Raw genomic sequence first — 19800 nt, forward strand, 5'->3', positions numbered from 1 at the left:
TGGAATAGAGTTTCCTATCGAGTGGCGTGTCAGACATGAAATATTAAATTCGGTCCTCCCGGGAAATTCTGTACACCGAATCGAATATTCCGGTTCCGCATCGGGGCCCCCTTTGATCTGATAAGAAGAACTGTGTAAATTAGAAGGAAATCTAATCGGGATAGGGCACAAACGAACAAAATAAGTCGACAGCGTTTTTTTTTCGAAAAAAATTACTTTATTTGGCATTCAGTAAATATTTGAACTTGTGCTGTATTATTCGATTAGCTTTCTGGGCTCGAGATCGTCGGGATCTTGTGCCAGTACTAATTGATCGTCTGCAAAACTTAAGGTATAGATGGATTTGTTTAACGGGATGTTCTAATTCTTACTCAACAAAGCTGAAAAAAGGATAGTTAAAACATTTTTCTATAAAAAATTCTGCACTAAAACTAAAACAAAATTGCGAAATAGCGTTGCACATTTTTAACGACTATTGTTTTTTGTTGTAAGTTTTTATTATTATGTTTGTGTCGTCCTGCATCCACCACAAACATAAATCATTTAATTAATGCATATTAGTTGGCAGCATCCTCAGCGTTTTTAACCGCTCTGACGGATCCATTTATCTTTTATATTAAAAAAGGTCCTCTCGGCGACAGCGACCAGCGCATATTTTTTCCCAGAGTTTTTAGATTAAACTTTTTTTTCGCTCGCAAAAACGTTGGACAGTCTAATGAAACAATATTTAAAATGTTATGTTTTGTCACAAGACAGACACATAGAAAAATTCAGAATTTCTGATGATTTATTGTGCCGCAGAATACAATAGTGAATTCATCAGCACCTCTGTATGTGTATAGAAAACTCTCAAAAAACAGTCGTGACAGTATTTATCTATTGTGTCTTCCTTTCTTGAGTTATAACTCATCATACAGTCTCAGGGCTTTGATAAACCAGTATCTGAGACGGTTTTACAGAGGTTAGTTCTCTATCTCCGGTATCTGTAACCCACTTTCTTTTACCCTTTTTCAGATCTTTCATAAGCTGGATACTAAAAGTCGATCTCGAAAAATTTTCCAAGAATTATTGTCCAAACGGTCAAAAGTTACCTACGTCTTGTTTTCTTTTCATTTTCCCAGTTTTATTCCTATATTTTCAAGGAAAATGTTCCTCCAAAATTTAATAGCCAATCAAACTAGATTATTTAGTAGAAATGAAAACACTGATACTTTCTTTTAAATCTATATTTTTTCAGTGCAAAAATATATTTTTCTTAAAAAAAATATATATTTTTAAGCAATTAATAACACAAACGTTATATTTTATTACAAAAGTTAGGAACTAAAATTAACAGTTACTGATCAACGTATAGTTTATAAAGTCCACCTGATAATTAACCAGATACACCAGTGAATATCTCGATAATCAAAGCAAGCATGCTGTCTAACTGACGAGCATTTGATTTGTTTCACGGTTTGTCAGTTGAAATTAAGTGCTCGTTTGACCGCGTCATATACGTCCGATATCGATGTCATATCCAAAGCCTCCAATGAGAATTGTTTAAATTTAATGTGATCACAAAATAACAACATTTTTAATGTTTAAGATATATGAATATATGAAATATAGCAATTTTAAAGATAAATATAGCAATATATTAAAGTTATTTCACTTTTTAAACTACTGACATATATTGGAGACCAAATATATACGCTCCACTGATTGCACCATCAATTTTCTGCTTCCTGGTTTTTAGTAACACTATATATCGCTGTATATTGCTTGTGTCGCAGTCTTAGAAGATGCATGGCAATAAAAACAACAAAAAATATAGACACAATAAACTTGACTTGATTTATTATAAAGAAATACTTAAAGCTAATTATTACACAAAATCATTATTACTGATATTTAAACTAGCTTACCTTGCTTCATACTGCTTAATATTGAAGTGAGGTTTAGTAAAAAAGAAGATGTTTTATCGATCTAAATCAATTTGTTGTGAAGAAATGCTTTTTAACTAAAAACTAAAAAAAAATACGATTTTTTTCCGTGAAAAAAACCTCATAATCGTGTTTTTGGGGTCGAATTATACTACTCCTAAAAATATTTGCACTTATTTAAGACTTCCCCTGTATAATAAATTTATTCCAGTGTCGATTGAGAAAGTCGATATCTTAAAAACTACTCGGTATATGTTAGGCTATTATGCCATATAACTTTTATGTATCTATTATTCCAGGAGCATAAATTTTGCAATTTTGCATTTTCAATTCCTTTCAATAAGGATTATTGAATAGTGAAATTTTACTACTGAGATTTATAATATCAAGTTCCATATTTCATAGACATAAAAGATGTTACAATATAGCCTCAGCAAATGATGTCTACTTTGATTAAATCTGAGTAAGCTTCTTAGGTATTTAGGGAAACCTACGAGCTGTTCTCGAACAACAAATTATTTTGCTTCTTGAATGGCATAGGAAGTTAAAAATAGATATTTTATCTCTTACTGTATATAAGCTTATATCGTCTTGGTTACTCCAGCCATAAATAGAATCATAACCCCCTTGGGACATTATTAACGGGAATTAAAATACCATAACTGCCTCTGCCTTTTATAGGTAACAACCATGAAATATAATAGAGATTTTGACAGTTGGTTAGGTGGTTTATTTTTGACAGTATAGGTTTTACAATAATATAAAATGAAAATGGACACTCATCTAACTACTTTAATAATTTATTTACATCATTAATGCCACATATAATAAATTTACAGTAATCTCCTGCTACAATATTTTTGTCCCAGCCACTAAAGGTATTTTTTATATTCCTTTTGGTAAATGGATTCACTTTTAGGTGGAAGGAACGCTTGTCGTGCTTCTTCAGTTTTTTTTAATATTTCCTATACCTAAAACCACCAGGTTCTATCAGATAGATACCAGCCCAGACCAGACCAGCCCATTTGATTTAGGCTGGTCTTATCATTTAAGTAGGACAATTTAATTTAGCATTATAATGTAGTCTTATTATTTACAACAAAATATTTAAATATTGACATTTTACAGAACACCTAGAACTTTTTACTTTTGAGTATGTATAGAGAGTATTTTTATGAGCCAGTTAGAAAAATATTTTTGTAATTTTGCAGATTTTACCTATGGTTTGAGGAGGGCACATTTTTTTGAAAAAAACTGGCGCCGGAAGGCACGTATAGCCGCCCATACTAAAATATTCAGTTCTTTTAGTTTCAAAGTAAAGGAATTTTTCCAATTTTTTTTTATCTCAAAAACTGCGACTTTGACTGATTTTGATGTTATTACAAATTTTGTTGCAAATATTATTCCTAATCTTAAATTGAAAACCGCGTTTCGCTAGCTACTGTAATTTTGGAGTTACGATTTTTTAAAATTTTTAACCCCCTCCCATACCCCCTTACCAACCCCCCACCCCCATCAAAAACTAATGGCCAGATTCTCGGGTGCCACAGTATTTTCGTGCCAAATTTCGTTAAAATCGGTTTAGCGGTTTTTGAGTTATCGTGTTACAGACGGACAGACAGACAGACAGACACCATGAAAAAATATTTTGTGTTTAGATCATTTATGACCCTCATTTTGAGAGAAATTAAAAAAACTTTTTTTTGCCGATTTTCTGGCAATTCCATTGATAATCCACTATAAACAAATATTCTACATAAAATTTATATTATTACGCTGAAACATTTCGAAAATAATAATATTTTAAAAACGGTCGCTTGTTCCCATAAATGCCTGAATAAATTTTAAATATTATTCCGACATTTTTCCTCTATTATTGATACAATATTACAAAATGTGGCGCTAATAAATTATTGCAGTGGAGCGTGCAGTTTTCCAAATAGTATTTATTTGAAAATTCGACATATATGCAAATAACGATCAACAATATTTTAAATTACAGTTGAATATCGAAAATATCCAACTCTTTTTAATATCTTTTAATAAATTAAAATATGTAATATTAGTATGAATTAACAAAATGCATTAATTCTTTTTTCGAAAATTTGAGATCTAAAATAACATACGTTTATCTAATTTATATGAAGTTTCGTAAAATTAAATTAAAAATTTTGAATAATAAGTGATTTTCTCTTTTAAAGGATGTGTTTTTTTTTCAGCTGACTCGTCATCTCAGTACGATGCAATCAGAGCATACCTTAAAGAATTGGACATAACAGAAAAAGTATGGATTGGATTGTCGAAAACTTCAGAGAAAACAACTTTCTCGTGGACGTAAGTACTGAAACCTATCGGTAAAAAATCTTACATTAAGAAAACAAAGACACATTTCTGTTAATGCGCGATGAGCAAATGCAAGACCTAGTCCAAGACTCCTTTGATATTGATCTTAGTCTCACAGGGAAATAAGTAGCCTTGGTGGTTGGATCATTGTGCAAGACTCTTTCAAGTTATGCAAGTTGCTGGGTACATCGTTTCGTGAGTAAACCGTATGAAAAACACTCTATTTTTCTTCTCTAAGCTCTCTTTCTCAAACTCTCTAAGTAAAAGAGCCATCAGCAAATCAAAGCGCGCTCTAAAAGAAGCTCCCCGTTCCGGAGAGATCTAAATTAAGCTCTTAGATCGGTTTCGAATTGCCATTTTATTCCCTTCATCGTGTCATGAAATATGTAACCCTTTTGCGCGATTTAAAGCCGTGCCATTATCGTGATGAGTCTCGCCTTGTATCCCCTGATAAATATCGTCCATATTTAATATTGATTGCGCCATCTCGGCGTTAAATTGGATTTTACGTTTGCCATTTGTTAAATTTTTACTTGTAACTAGCTGACGTGGCAGATAGATGTCCCGTTCGAATTTTGATAAATTCGTTTTTGATTGTTTTCGTGAATTTGTGAAAGTTATTGGAAACTAAGCTAAAAAGAGACAAAATACGACATAAATAATGTAATCTTAAAATAAAATAAAAACAATAACATTTTTTCCATAGCAACTGTTAAAATTGCCTTATATCTATCAAAAATAGTAGATAAAATAGTACTTTAACAGCGAGGATAGGTTAAAAACTTTATTTCTTCTCGCACGTTTTTTAATTGTTCCATTTTTGAAAATTTTTGTATTCCAACGCCAACCTAACGCCAACCCAGCACAATATTTTTTTCTATTCGTAATAAATTGCTTGAAATAATAATTTCTGAATATTTTTTAAAGCGTAACTCGCTATGGAAAAAATATTATTTTATACACGACGATAAAATTGCATTATCGTCTTGTATAAAAAATAACCATTTATACACGTCTATTGTCGATGTTAAAACATTATTTAATAGGATACACAAACATTCTTTCTAAAAATACTGTTTTTAATTGTCACAAATCCAATAATAGCAAAGCTAAAACTTATTAGATAATGGTAAAAAATAACTCTCTAAATATAAAAAAAAATTCTTGTGCCTACAACTTTTTGCTCTTAGTAGTAACTCTTTTCATTAAAACTAAGTCCAAGTCCCTTAGATACAGCAGAAATTCGTACATACGTGAGTTTAACGACTGTGGTCTGGTTGTGTGTTTGTATTTTGGGGATAAGTAGGGATAGGGGTCCTAGGGAGGGTGAAATGGTTTATTAGGGAAACCTTTCAAAATTGGGTTAGGTAGTAAGTGTTACGATAATTACAGACGGTTCTAGTTTTATTACTTGAATATAGTTCAGGTGATGATACTAAAAGCATAAAAGTTAAGTTAAGGAAATATTTGTTTACTTAGTATTTGGAAGTCATTTCAACTCTCAACTGCGGAAATGCAGAATTTTGAGTTTCTAAACTTTAGAATAGCTGAAACCAGTTACATGAAACACGTTTCTGTTGTTCATTCTAGATTTTTTTCTAAACATAGAAACATTTGTCGGAACTACTCTATTCTTTGACGGTCTCTCTTGGTTATTCCCAGCATATTTCGTTCCATTGAACGTTGTGCGACCTGCAGTTTCCTTATGATGTCCGTTTTAAGTGTCCAGATTTCGTACGCATAGGTTATGACTGGTAATACACATTGGTCGAATGTTTTCTTCTTTAGGTAGAGTGACATTCTAGATTTAAATATGATTGAGTTTCTTCCATGAGTACCCCATGCTAACTTAATTTTTGTGTTGATTTCTGGTGGTTAATATTTCAGTACGATGTCTAAATTACAGTATCTACTAAGTCGGAACAAAGGAAATGATACATTGGCAAAATCTTCACGATTCTCGGCTTTCCTTATGAGTTTTTCAAAAGTTAGGTGAGTCCAATTTCTGATGTTCCTCAACCAAATAGTTTCTTCCTGCTGAGACATCTTTTTCCTTCAATTTTACCCTTAACTATTAGTTGTAAGACGTGGTATTTTTTATTTCTCAATATATGCCCTAAGTACGATGTTTTTCTTATTTTTATTATATTGACCAATTCTCTTTCTCTGCCTATTATGTTATAAACTTCGATATTTGTGATATGGGCTGTCCATGCGACGATTCGGGGTGATTTATCTCTTAGACTTTCAGCGTCCATGTTTCTGCTCCGTATAATAGGATTGACCAAACATAACACCTGAAGAGCTTAATTCTCAACTCAAGGTCCAATCTGGGGTTTTGGAACACGTTCTCCATTTTTAAAAATGCATTTCTCGCTTGTTCTATTCTGGTTTTTATTTCCACGTCGTTGTTCAAGGTGTTAACTATCCAGAACCCCAAATATTTAAACTTGCAGATCTGTTCTAAGGTATTGCCTTCTATTTTAATTGGAATTGGTACACTTTGGTTCTTTCCAAATACCATGACTTTAATTTTAGAGGAATTGATCTTTATCCCGTATTTCTTACAGGAGCCTTCAATTCGCTCCACTAAACTCTGGAGTCCAGTATCAGAGTCGGCAATAAGAACTGTGTCATCGGCAAATCTAATGTTTTTAATGACTTCGCCGTTGACTTTAATACCGCAATCTGTTGAAGAAAAGGCTTCCCGAAAAATAGCCTCAGAATAAACATTAAACAACGAAGGAGACAGCACACATTCCTGTCTTACTCCTCTCTGTATATTGGCTTTTTATAGGCTTCTATATACGAGATTTTTATATCTGTTTTTATAAGTGATTTCAGCTAAAAAAATGCCACTCTTATGTTCTAAATAATTACAATTATTAGCAGTGCAAATTATTTAATATTATTTTAATTCTAATTAAGGAAAGATATTTTCAGCAAGCATTATCAAGCTTCTGCAAACGTAATTTACTCGAATGTTTCGGAAGCCATTAAGTGCGCTGGTAATAGATGTGTAGCTTTTATGACTGTTGTGCAACGGAGACAATGACGTAATTCAGTGAGATAATAAAGTCCAACGGTCATTTACAAGATAATTGAGATGCATAGCTCATCCTAAGTCTTGCTTCGACGATCCATATAAACAGAAGTAATAGTTTAGTATGATTGAAAATGTTCTACTCATAGATAATAAAAAATGTATAGATTGTGTGATATAGAAATTACAACACTCATATTATAAATATATAATATTTTGTTGGTTGATTGCCTTTATAAAGTATAGTAAACGATAACATTTTTATTATACATATCATATACAGGGTGGTCCGCACTGTATTCCGAAAACTTCGGCAGCGTATTCTTCTTAAGTAACGTCAGTTTTTGGATGAAAATTGGTGTCTGGGAGTTTTTTGACATGAGAAATTTGATTTTGATGTCAATATGACTCCTATTTGTAGAGGGCGCCACCTACATATTTTTTAACTGATTTGAAGAGTAATAACTTTTCGTCCGTACCTGTATAAAACTATTGAGTATAAAAATATACATTTATGTTTTTTTCGTAAAAAAGGTCTCTTGGTAAAAATCGCTACGAGTAATGGTTCTCGAGATATTTGGAATCGAAATTATCAATACCTGTCATCATTGACATAAATTTAACTTAATTAAAAATAGTTATTAGACTGAAATATCATAAATTTGAAATGTTTTTGTGGCAAAAGTTCAACAGAAACTGTTTTATTAATTAAAATTTTTATTCTTTTAATTTATTTCTTGGTTTTTACCAAGAGACATTTTATACGTAAAAAATCACGGAATTGTATATTTTCAGTAGTTTTATACAGGTACCGATGAAAAGTTATTACTCCTCAAAACAGTTCGTAGGTGGCAGGTATTGATAATGGCAATGATGACAGGTATTGATAATTTCGATTCCAAATATCTCGAGAACCATTACTCGTAGCGATTTTTACCAAGAGACCTTTTTTACGAAAAAAACATAAATGTATATTTTTGTACTCAGTAGTTTTATACAGGTACGGACGAAAAGTTATTACTCTTCAAACCAGTTAAAAAATATGTAGGTGGCGCCCCCTACAAATAGGAATCATATTGACATCAAAATCAAATTTCTCCTGTCAAAAAACTCCCACTCACCAATTTTCATTCAAATATTGACGTTACTTCAGAAATTATTTGGAAAAAATTGAAGTAAATATGAAACTTCGACACCCTGTATCTCCGAAACTCAGCATTTGAGGACATACATTTATACGAACTTTTTTACTTATTTTTATCTGCAGAATATGTTGCCGAAGTTTCCGGAATACAGTTGGGACCACCCTGTATAATAAAATAATTATTTTTCAGAAATTTCCAACCTCTCACTGGTGAAGGCCACTGGCAAGAAGCTCTACCCACAGAGGACAGTCAGTCTCTTTGTGCAGTTACTGACCCCACTGCTGACTTTCTGTGGCACCCTCTACCATGTGGTGGACCGGAAGTAGCTGCTTTCATTTGCGAGTTGCCCAGTAAGTATACGTATACAATTCAAAATCCGTTTGTAGAAGACCTCATCAATAATTAGTTTAAATAAAAGGTTAAAAAAGTTTGTCATGAGAGAAGAAAATATAAAATTACCTGTATTAAACTGTAATTTTTTAAGATACGTCAAATCTAAATACAGTCACTGCCTTGATATCGCGATAGATACAGTTAGAGCTCTTCGAGATAAATGTTGTGTGTTTAGGGAAGTCTCAAGTGGCCTAACTTATTTTTTCGATTTTTCAGTTGCATCTTTACGTGAGGACGATATACCGTATGATCGATAAAAACGGCGTCAAAGACGACTGAATGATGAGAAACAGATGAATACGGGCCAAGTAAATAACGTTTAGCCATCTTTGACGGCGTTTTTTTTTCTCGATTGTTTGGTATTTCTTATATTAAATTAAATCATTGCTAATTCATTTGAAAAAGATGTGCGCTATCGTGATTTAGTTAAAATTGTTAAAATATGTGCATCATAGTTACAAAGATTATGACTAAATTTAAAAATCATACAAAAAATGTATTGTTTTATAGTGTCTCAACCAATGACTAAAGAATACAAGGTTATATAACATATAGGACTAATAAAATTCTATTAAAATAAAGAGTTTCTTGCCTTGAACTGCTAATATAGAAATTAATTTCACGCTGTGTTCGTCATAATGTGGATCAACCTGCTCTCACTACCGGTTTCGGGGCCCTACCCCATCATCAGGTGAGCTTGGGTATTTCCACAAAACGACGAGCACAGCAGAATATATAAATACGACTTGTCGTAAAGTAGCGGTAAGATATTAAGTCCCGCATCGCGAGATAGCGGCCTGCGTGCAATGGTAGTATTTTCGTACCACCGAGGCACAACTATCGATAGTAAATAAAGGCTTTTTTCGGCTAGCCCAAAATATATAATGGAAAATATAGATTAATACATAATAATAATACAGATTTTCCATTATATATGGGACTAATGTATAATTAACATACCATACCTACCTTCAAACAGTGCCGTGGCACATATTTTTCTTAACTTAGCTGCTTGAAGAGATATTTATATTTTTCATAAATGTTTTGACTACGCCTATGGTGTATACGGTGATATACTAATTAATTACGAAAAAAACGTATTAAAATGTTAACAAAAGGTACAAAACTAGTATCGAGTATATCAAGTACCTACATATAATATCAGAAAAATAATTATCGAATTCAATAAAAAACACTAAACAGGTGGAGAGGACAGTTTATTTACCTATGAAACGTAACTCCTGGCTGGTTTCTTATCACTACAGCTTTTACACTTAAAAGCTGAACAACTAATCACCATTGTAATATAGTTTATACAAAGTTCTTTTCACAACTATTAAAAATCGCTAAAATTGTCGCTGATGACCAGCTGATGACTCATTCGTTACCTCCAGAAAAATGGCTTCTAACATCACAAATTCTATTACAGTCTGTATAGGCGTTACCTGTCCTTGTATTTTTTAGTCATTGGTCTCAACCAAAAATATTTTTAAGAAAAATAAACCAAATAAAATCTGTACTTATTTTAAACAAATTTTTATCCAAATAATATACGATTAAAACAACAAACATGAGCTTGAGACCAGGTAAGGAACTCTCTGCGAATATCAAATAGGAAAGTGCATAACGAGAAGTCAGAAGAAGCTTCTAAATTAGAGAAGTTCTGAACAAAATACACATATTCCCTGCCGTAATCTAGACTACTGTTTGCCCTCGCTCTGCATACTAAGCTCCCAATTTAAAATTCTAAAGAATATATACTTGTTCGAGCGCATAATAGCTTTTGTATATTTCCGAATTATACTGTAGAGTTTTGATCAATTACAGTTTATCCTGTAATATAATATGAAGTTCCTTTAAGATATTTATTAATGTTTGTAATTAATTTAATCAATTAACTGACTCACCTCACTGTGAAACAAACACCTCACTGTAGCATTGAGCGAGGCTAAAATGTATTAGAAGAAAAAAAGTTTGCTCAGATGTTCAATTTATAAATAAAAAGATTATTAATAGGTATTTTTTTATTCAAAAATAGTTTTTGAATAAATAGTTTATTTTTATTAAAACAAAAGACATAATATTTAGAATAAAACAATGCTATCATTATAATGAAAAAAAGGACTACAAATCATAAAAAAGAACGAAAAGTTCATTTAGTTAGCTAACAAATTAACTCTCAATTTAAAAATGTAACCAACATAAATAACAGGGAAATTTATTGCGAGATTTATAGCTTAGCAATTGATCGAACATTGTAATTAATTACATGTACCGAACTGAAATTAACGGAAGTTGTAATTAGCTGAACATAAAGAATGGTTTAGTACGTGTAAATCAATTTTACTCTGTATGTACATAACCTAAGTAATACAGGAATTTAAACAAATGTATGGGGGGAAAGGATTATATGCATGTCGTATTCGATTATATGCAACAAACCTAAAAAGAGCTATATTTAAGCGATCTTTCAACTATTAAGATGATTAGAAATAATAGTCTAAGGGCTAGCAACTTTTTCGAGAAAGTATTTTAAAACTTCTGGCTCCAATTCAATCAGCAATCGACCCGAAAAAGAATTAAAAATATTGACTCAAAACTGACAACTAAAGAGACAGCTTTATTTATTTGTCAAATTACATAGAAACCAACGCCAACCCTGCATAATATTTTTTCTACTCGTAATAAATTCCTTGAAATAATAATTTCTGAATATTTTTAGAACGTAACTTGCTATGGAAAAAAATATTGTTTTATACACGACGATAAAATTGCATTGTCGTCTCCCGAAATTAATTCACTCGCGATTTCATCGCTCGCGAATAAATCTTTTCGGTTTACCATTTTATCGCCTTGTATTAAAAATAACTATTATTAAAAGAAAAGTTTCCGAGAATAAGTGAATATGATAAAAATAAATAAAATAAATATTTAAAATTTACACATAATTTTTGTAACTATGATAAACAGATTGTAATTATATTATTTTAAGAAAAAAAATACGTTAAGACAAACGTCTAGAAAGCCACCGAGATCAATTCTATACAGTTTAAAATATAGTATAGAGTTTTTGATATGAAAAATAAACTATAAGAAGACTAAATATAGTTTAAAAAATTTAAAGGGTAAGAATTTTTAAATTTCAATATTCTAAAATATTGTTATATTCCAAACATTAAACTGTTATATTTTTTGTTATAGGAAACACGATTTACGAACTTTTTATATATTTCTTTCAAAAAAGATACATTTCTTTGCTGTTATCTAAATAAACGTGCTCAAACCAGCTTACTCTCAGATATTTGGTTCAATATGAAGATAAACCTATAGTCTTATCACTTTTTCTTTACTTCGTAACTTACAAAAACTTAAACCCCCTGTTATCAGTTTTCTTCTTTGTTTCGTAGCTATATTTTCTTTTCAAGTCGAACAATATACCCTCACTTTTTTACATTCCTTTTTTATGCAAGTTGTATTTTGTTTTATCTACTTTATTAAAAACTTTTTCGAAGTTTCTTCTTGATATTATCGATGGATTTTATACTTTTGTTCCTCAGTCATTGCTAGAAATTGTTAAATCGTTTTTTTAAAAGTTTAAATGGAGTTAGGCTAAAGAAGTCTTTTTCAATTTTATTGGTAGAAAAAGGTAACAAACTTTTGACTTTTTCACTAATTATACTTCAAAATTTGCGAGAAATGTCATTTTGGTCTTTGATTATCATCTGTCAAGAGAAATTTGTAGATAAAAGTCAAAAGTTGATTGTTTTATAAACTAAATATAAGGCTCTTTCTATGGATGCAACTGACTACCGCAAGCTGTTGCTAGGATATTCTATTAATTTTAATTGTGTTTTTTAGACATTGTGAATGATCGTAAACTAAAAAGTACAGATTGCTGTCGAAAATCGACAACTATGAAACTATGAACTCTTCCTGGACACAAACGGTACATTGTGAAACTTGAAATTGTAGAGAGAAACAAGCCCTATAACATAGGATACAACATTTTAATGAACAGTGCTTTCCATAAAATCAATCCAATGTAAAATATACGAAATAATATAAATGTACAGATTGCTGTCGAAAATCGACAACTATGAAACTATGAACTCTTAACTTCTAAATTTCCTGTTCTGTGGTGAAAAGAAAGCATCGGTCTCCAGAGTAAAAAGTGTATCCCGTTTCGATTTTGCTGTCTATCCGAAAATAACACGGATATGCACTACCGGAACAACATTAATATACGGAGGAGCTGTCAAATTTGCGCCTGACGTTCGATCATTTGTCTACATCCGTATATATTTGCCAAATCTGGCAGTAAGGGATGCTCATCCCTCCGGACCAATACGTTTATATTCCGTTCTTCTTCGCTGGGATAAAAAATGACTCGTGGGAAAACTTGGCCTTATTTTTTCTGTGATTGATGGATGTCGTCGAGTATATTAAGAAATTGAGCGGACTAGTTATTATACAGTGTCACTCGTAAAGTCCCTATATGAGATTTTTTATTAATGTCTTTAGGTGAACTTGTATTTTGGCGTCCGACAACTTGTCGTAAAATACGCGACAAAACAGAGACTCTTAGAACTTTACCGACTCGAGACTTGACATTCAAAAGTCTCCGAATTTGGAAACACAACGAAAATGAGACAAAAATGTCACAGAAATGTATTGGATTTGTCTCAACTTTGTCGTAAAACATGAATGTTTCTGTCTTGTCGCTCTTTTGACTGCTTGGTCTGGACCCGGTTTAAGATAAGACATACGTATTACGATTTTATTTACCGTAAAACTAACCTTAAATACGAAACTGCAAATGCATCCCACGTAACATGATGTGAGAGATCCAGTCGTGGGAATCCCCGAGGAGATAAAACTGGAAATGAAATAGGAACATGAACTAGGAAATTGCCAGCAAGAGCTGCAAAGATGTGACATGTGTATAAGTTATTAAGGCGAATATTATACGGGCCATGTAATCCCCCAAGATGGACACCGGACTTTATGTATTTTTCAAATGGTCCGGCTGGAATTTCCTGGAGGATTTCATCTTAAAACACAGACGACTTCAAAGTAGAGCAATAATCTTGATAAGTTTTTTGAGTTCATGTTATTTGACAAATAAATATTATGTTTAAAACTTATGGTTGATTGGTTTGAGAGTTGAAGTGAGAGTTTTTCTTGACAGTTGTTGTCATTTGTTCCCAACACCCTGTTATTATTTCTTTCTTAGATGGAGAATTAAAAAATGAACATTTTTTGTGTTGAAATTCTAAAAATACTCTTCATTCCTGATAAGAACTACAGGAAAAGTCATCTGGCTAAAGTGCACTTTTGTTTGCAGTTCCTGCCTGGGCCCAGGGTCCTAGGGGATGCCTCCTCACAGAATTACCGTCCCTGACCGTGTTGTATATTCCGGAACAATCCGCCCTGGAACTGACTTCGGATTGCGGCCTGGACGGCACCAAGAGGATCGCCTGCCGGGGAGACGCCGTGAGTTAAAATTTAATTTTCTTTTAGAGTCGCTCCAAGTTGTGCAAGACTGGCAACCTGGACTCTGGGGAGTTAATAATTGATATGCCGGTCTTTACAGAGTGAGTTAACTGTTGTGGAAACTAGATTTATATAGGTATATTTCTTTGTCAATATTTACAGATCATAATAACTCGATTACTTTAGTTGTCATAATTTGCTTATATATTCGATATCAATTAAACTTTTAGTTACTTAATCGAGTGCGCGATTTAACGGAATTTAAATTTCCCGCTAGGGAATCAGGTGGTAGCTCTGCTGCAAAAAATGTCAAGTTGCCATATTTATTTATTTATTTCCTAACATTGTCATTCGTTTTGACACTAGTTTTTTATTACGAGTTTTTGGTTTAAATGAATTGTATTGTGATACTTTAAGACTTGAAAAATTTTACTAGCAGACCTTGCAGTCGAACATTGTTCTTTTTAGAACCTCTTTTGGTGCCAAGTGTACAATACAGCTTAATAGTCGTAAAAACCTCATCGTAACTTTATTAGAATATGTTGAACGGGAAAGCTGAACGGAAAAAAATTATTTCTGTTTCCTAAAATGTTTTGATTAAAAGAAAATATGTAAAAGTGAGTAACGCTGTGCCGGTCGAGCCCGTGCAAGTCACGTAACTAAAACTGTATTTGGTATGAACTGTACTTATGATTTATGATGTAGAATCTAAAGTAAGGAACAAGATCTACATAGTTTGTTTAATTGAGATTACTCAGTGCGGATCGAGTTATTAATTCTTAAAGTCACTTTCCTCTTGTTTTATTGCCTTTTGGTGCTAAGAAGAAATAAGAATAAAATAATTAGATTGAAATATACAGAACGTCCCCTTATAGTTGAATTTTTTCCTAAAAGCCCTAAAAATCAAAAGGCGTTACTATGGTAATTTAATTTCGTGTTCATTCGTTGATAGCTTTTTATTGATAGAATTTTAATTAACGTCATATTTTCTGCTGTTTTAAAATGTTAAAGAAGCACAAAATTTATTTTGTTCCATGTTACGAAAAGGGTGATAATAGTTGTCGGAAAATGTAATACTCTAACAACAGCAAAAATATGACGTTAATCAAAATTAATAATCATGTATAATGAAATCGAAATTATATTACCATAGAAACGCCATATTTTAACTTTATTATAACGGGTTTAAGCATTTTAGAACAAGCAAAAATTTTTACGAAGGATGCATGCAACGAAGGATGCAAGACAATACATACTGTACGTATACTGTATTTAAGATAAAACTAAAATGTTACCGAAAAGCAAAACTTTAACGCATCAACCGTTCCATTTTCTATAGCGCATAAATGAACGTTTGGAATTGCGCTCGATACAACCGAAAGCTGGAACTTTCTCAATAAACTTTTATACCTAGATTGGAAAGCAGGAATTTTCTAATTTCGTTTTGAATATGTTCTTGCAACACAGCAAGAAGAAAGAAAAACAATTTGGGTAAGTGTCGCGCGCTGCAGTTAACTGCGTTTGTAAACTGCAGCTACCTTTGTATTTTGTCGATGTTTTGTTACTTTCTTTTCATACGTAAAAAGAGGTAAAAACTTCAAAGAATCTCGATTGGCTGCACTGGAACTACGCTAAAATGCCGTAATGACGTCACCAATCTCTTTGTCATGACGTGATGAAACATTTTTGACATGTCAGAAATAACTACTAAATACAGTAATTAATTATAAAATATTTTATATTACATTGGCCCATAATCTTTATGTATATGATTTACACGTTATTACAGTAAAAATGCTGTTTACTAAAACTCAGTCCTTATGCGCTCTAAAATATACAGAGCAACGGCGATAATTGGCTGCAACATTTTTCATTTTTGTTAATTAAAAGTGCAGTTACTCGACCCGATGCCTTTTTTATTTTTCAGCGCAAACAAAAACATCAAAAAACAAACAACAAAATATTCAGCAACTCGCTGTGAATGACGTTCGTTAGAGGATATTTCGGAGATTTTGAAAAAGAGTTAATAATAATACACTGTCTCAAATATTAGCGTGTATATTTTACACAGCTCTAAGGTTCATCCTATAGCTCTCCTCTTGACTTGCAAATTCAACTTTTGGTTTTAAAAGATTTCATGTAATAACCTAAATTCAACAGTATTTAGTGGATTTTCTAATAATTTATTACGCAATAATAATAATGCATAGGGTGATGTTTGCTTAACTTTTAGGGAAAAATTTAATTTTTAGTTGCAAACTATAAATCTAAGATATTTTAAGTTAAAAAACTAAAAATATCTTTATAATATAGCAACATAGGTAGTAGATTAAATTTACAAGAAAGAAAACCCAGAAAAGATCCAGCGGTTCTCAAAACGTAAGCAAAAAATCTTTTTTTTTTTTTAAATTTTAAAGTAGAATATCTCCGTTATTTTGGACTTATTTAAAAAACAGTAAACAGAAAATATGTTTCTTTTATCGAGAGAAAAAGTATCAAACTACAACGCATAAGTTAATACAAAAGTTTCGTTAAACAAGTCAGCCTTTTTTGTCAGTTGTTTTAAACCACTGGTCAGTGAATAACGAAAATGGAAACAAATGCATTAAATTAAACTCATTTTGTTATAATAACAACAACAAAGCTTTTAACCACCATCAGTTTTTGTCAGTCTTTTAGAAAAAATACATAATATTTAAACAACTGCAATATTTGATTTTATTGTATTTCTATTCTGCGGTTAAATTAACTTTAGTAAAATACAGAAATTTTTTTAAAACATAAATAGAAAACGAGCAAAAAACTATTTGTAATTTGCTTGTTTTTTAGAAGTCTTTTTTTTCATCTTGATACTCTCATTTTTCTATTAGAAAGAAACTCATACTTTTAGTAGCTACTGTTTTTTTGTCTTTACCTTGATTCTTATATCAACAGATTTTTCCAGTGAGGTATAAATTATACCTCACTAAAAAGCATTGCAATGCTTGAATGAACATCACTGAGAAGTGAGTCGGTGCCTAGAAATTCTTTCATTATTAAATTTCTTTCTATTTTCTTTCGCTCCTTGTTTTCGTATGCTCGGAAAAACAAAGAAAATTTTTTCTGTTCTTGTAAGCGAGCAACAACATTTTAATTAACAAAATGGAAAAAATGTTACAGTCCAATAATTACCATCTTTGATTTTTACTTTCAGGAGCGTATGGAGAGAATAATGAAAGTTAGCTTTATTAAAAACAATTTTAGAGTTTATTAACATTGTGAAAATATGAAATTGAAATTTATAAATATATTTATCAATACCATTACAGCACAATATATAAGTGTATGATATACACGTTGTTACATATAACTACTTACATCATCATATTAAACATTACCTATAAGTACATATTGTTTAACGTATTTGTGACAAAATAATTGTTAATAACGTTTAATATATTTTTTGTTTATCAACCTTAAAATCAAATAAGCTAATTTGGCTCTAATTAATTGACATTTTTTTTCCTTTTTTGTTAATTAAAAGTTTGTTTACTCCCCTACAGCACAGTCCTTTTTTATTTCGTGTTTTTGCAACCAATGAAAGCGTAACTTTGAACAGAGACAGACCTAAACAAAAATAAAGGACATTTAATATTACAGAGCTAAAAGAATTTTTAGCAATCTAATTCTCTCCGCTGAATGACATTTTCTGGAGTACTACGCGGGCATTTCATAATTTATACCTTTTTTTATTACTGGCTGAATTTGTTCAGATAAGGATCAAGATGGAATCAGAAAATTACCACAAAAACGCCTTTCTGAAAGAAGTCAGAGTAATAAATGTCTAAAGAACTTTTGATATAAATTTCGGAATCATGGAATACAAACTGATACAGTAATTCGAATGTTTTTACAAAAGGAAAAGTGTGGTAAATAGGTAAAAAAATAACAGTAAATAAAAGTTTTCATATTTTAATGAATACAGTATATTTCCATTTTCATTATAACTAGCCAACATTTTTTAAATAGGATTGTTCAGTTGTTTTAAAAAGTTTTGTGTATATTGTGTTCACAGTCTATTCTTTTTATGTTTTCAGTTCACATCAGTCTTTTATCATAAAAAAAACAATCATCAATCATCGTGTTCACAGTCTTTTTATCGTGACATTCGACAGTCGAATCGTGAATAAAAGATGATAAATTAATAACATGATATATGAATATATTATGTTATTTCTTTCTTCTATCTTTTTACCAGAAATACAATAAAGTTATAGGGCCTTTATATGGTTTTATATAATCCGTCTTATCTTTTATTGCATGTAACATTTTATTGAAATCTTTTAATTTTTTACATTTCATGTAATTGGTACATAATTTTCACCAGAAGTACAAAACTGTTATTTCTGATTAAAAATTGAAACTTTTACACTTATTTAAAAATAACAGCTTAAAAATAACAATAGAGACATTATCAATACCTATTATTTTTTGTTTATTTATTTATTATCATGCATGATCATTTTTACCTAATATCTACCTACAATCTTACTCACTAGGCATAACAAAATGCAGCAAAAAAATGTACAATGAAAAAATCCACACAAGTTTATCCACAAGCCATAACAGTTATTGAACTGTTATTTACGCCTTCGAAATTAAAAAATATAAGCGAATTGCTCACTCCAATGCCTGATAAAGTTTCATGGCATAATGATTTCGACATTATGTTACATAACATAACCGTCCTCTATAAAAAAAACTCATCTGTTATTTTTAAAAATCACTTGAACTGAAAACTGCTTTGAACGCGGCAGCAATAACCACATTACATCGCAAGCGGTCGCTCTCAAAGCACTCTCATACTTGTTATTTTTGAAACAACAATAATTAATTGTTATGAACTGTTATTTCCAAATAACAGTTCTTTCGTAGTTTTTCGTTTCTAATTCGTAGCAGCAATACATTACATAAACATTACATCGCGAGTGGTTGCTGGCAGAGCACTGTTACTGCATACCTGTTATTTTGGAAGCAACAATTGTTGTGAACTCTTATTGCTTCCTAAATAACAGTTCTAACAGAATCTTTCTCTAGTTTTCATACATTATAGTTCTCTAATAATTTGAATGGCTCTAACTGGTTAATGACTCCTAATAAAAAATACAAAAAAGAAGCAAATAGTATTTTTGTGTAGAAGTTTTTGCATGATCTTGATAAAAGATTTATATTTCAGGATCGAGAAGACATGCTGAAGCAACTGACTTGCGCCATTCCACATGAAGACATAGAAGATGAGAAATCCGTCAAAACCTCTACTTCAGACTACTTTGACACCACAACTCTGGACGACAACTCCCTAACTGGCAAAACTACGAAAAGTTGGACTTCCAACACAGTGGATACGGATTACGGAATGCCTACTAGACATAGGAGGGAGACAGAAGATACCTTAAGCCCTGTGTCCACAACTAAAAGT

General features: G+C 31.4%; 1 protein-coding gene across 1 annotated transcript in view; it reads left to right on the top strand.

The window, feature by feature from the left end:
- LOC115881728 (endochitinase A) overlaps positions 1–19800 on the top strand; it is a 194971-nt gene that overhangs the window by 157910 nt on the left and 17261 nt on the right. The window contains exons 4-6 of the mRNA XM_030899344.1: positions 4145–4259; positions 8646–8806; positions 14194–14342. Coding sequence (XP_030755204.1) covers positions 4145–4259; positions 8646–8806; positions 14194–14342 — 425 coding nt within the window. The remainder of the gene's footprint in view (positions 1–4144; positions 4260–8645; positions 8807–14193; positions 14343–19800) is intronic.

The sequence above is a fragment of the Sitophilus oryzae genome, unplaced genomic scaffold (assembly GCF_002938485.1).
Source record: "Sitophilus oryzae breed Bouriz unplaced genomic scaffold, Soryzae_2.0 scaffold_172_pilon_pilon, whole genome shotgun sequence".
Lineage (NCBI taxonomy): Eukaryota > Metazoa > Arthropoda > Insecta > Coleoptera > Curculionidae > Sitophilus > Sitophilus oryzae.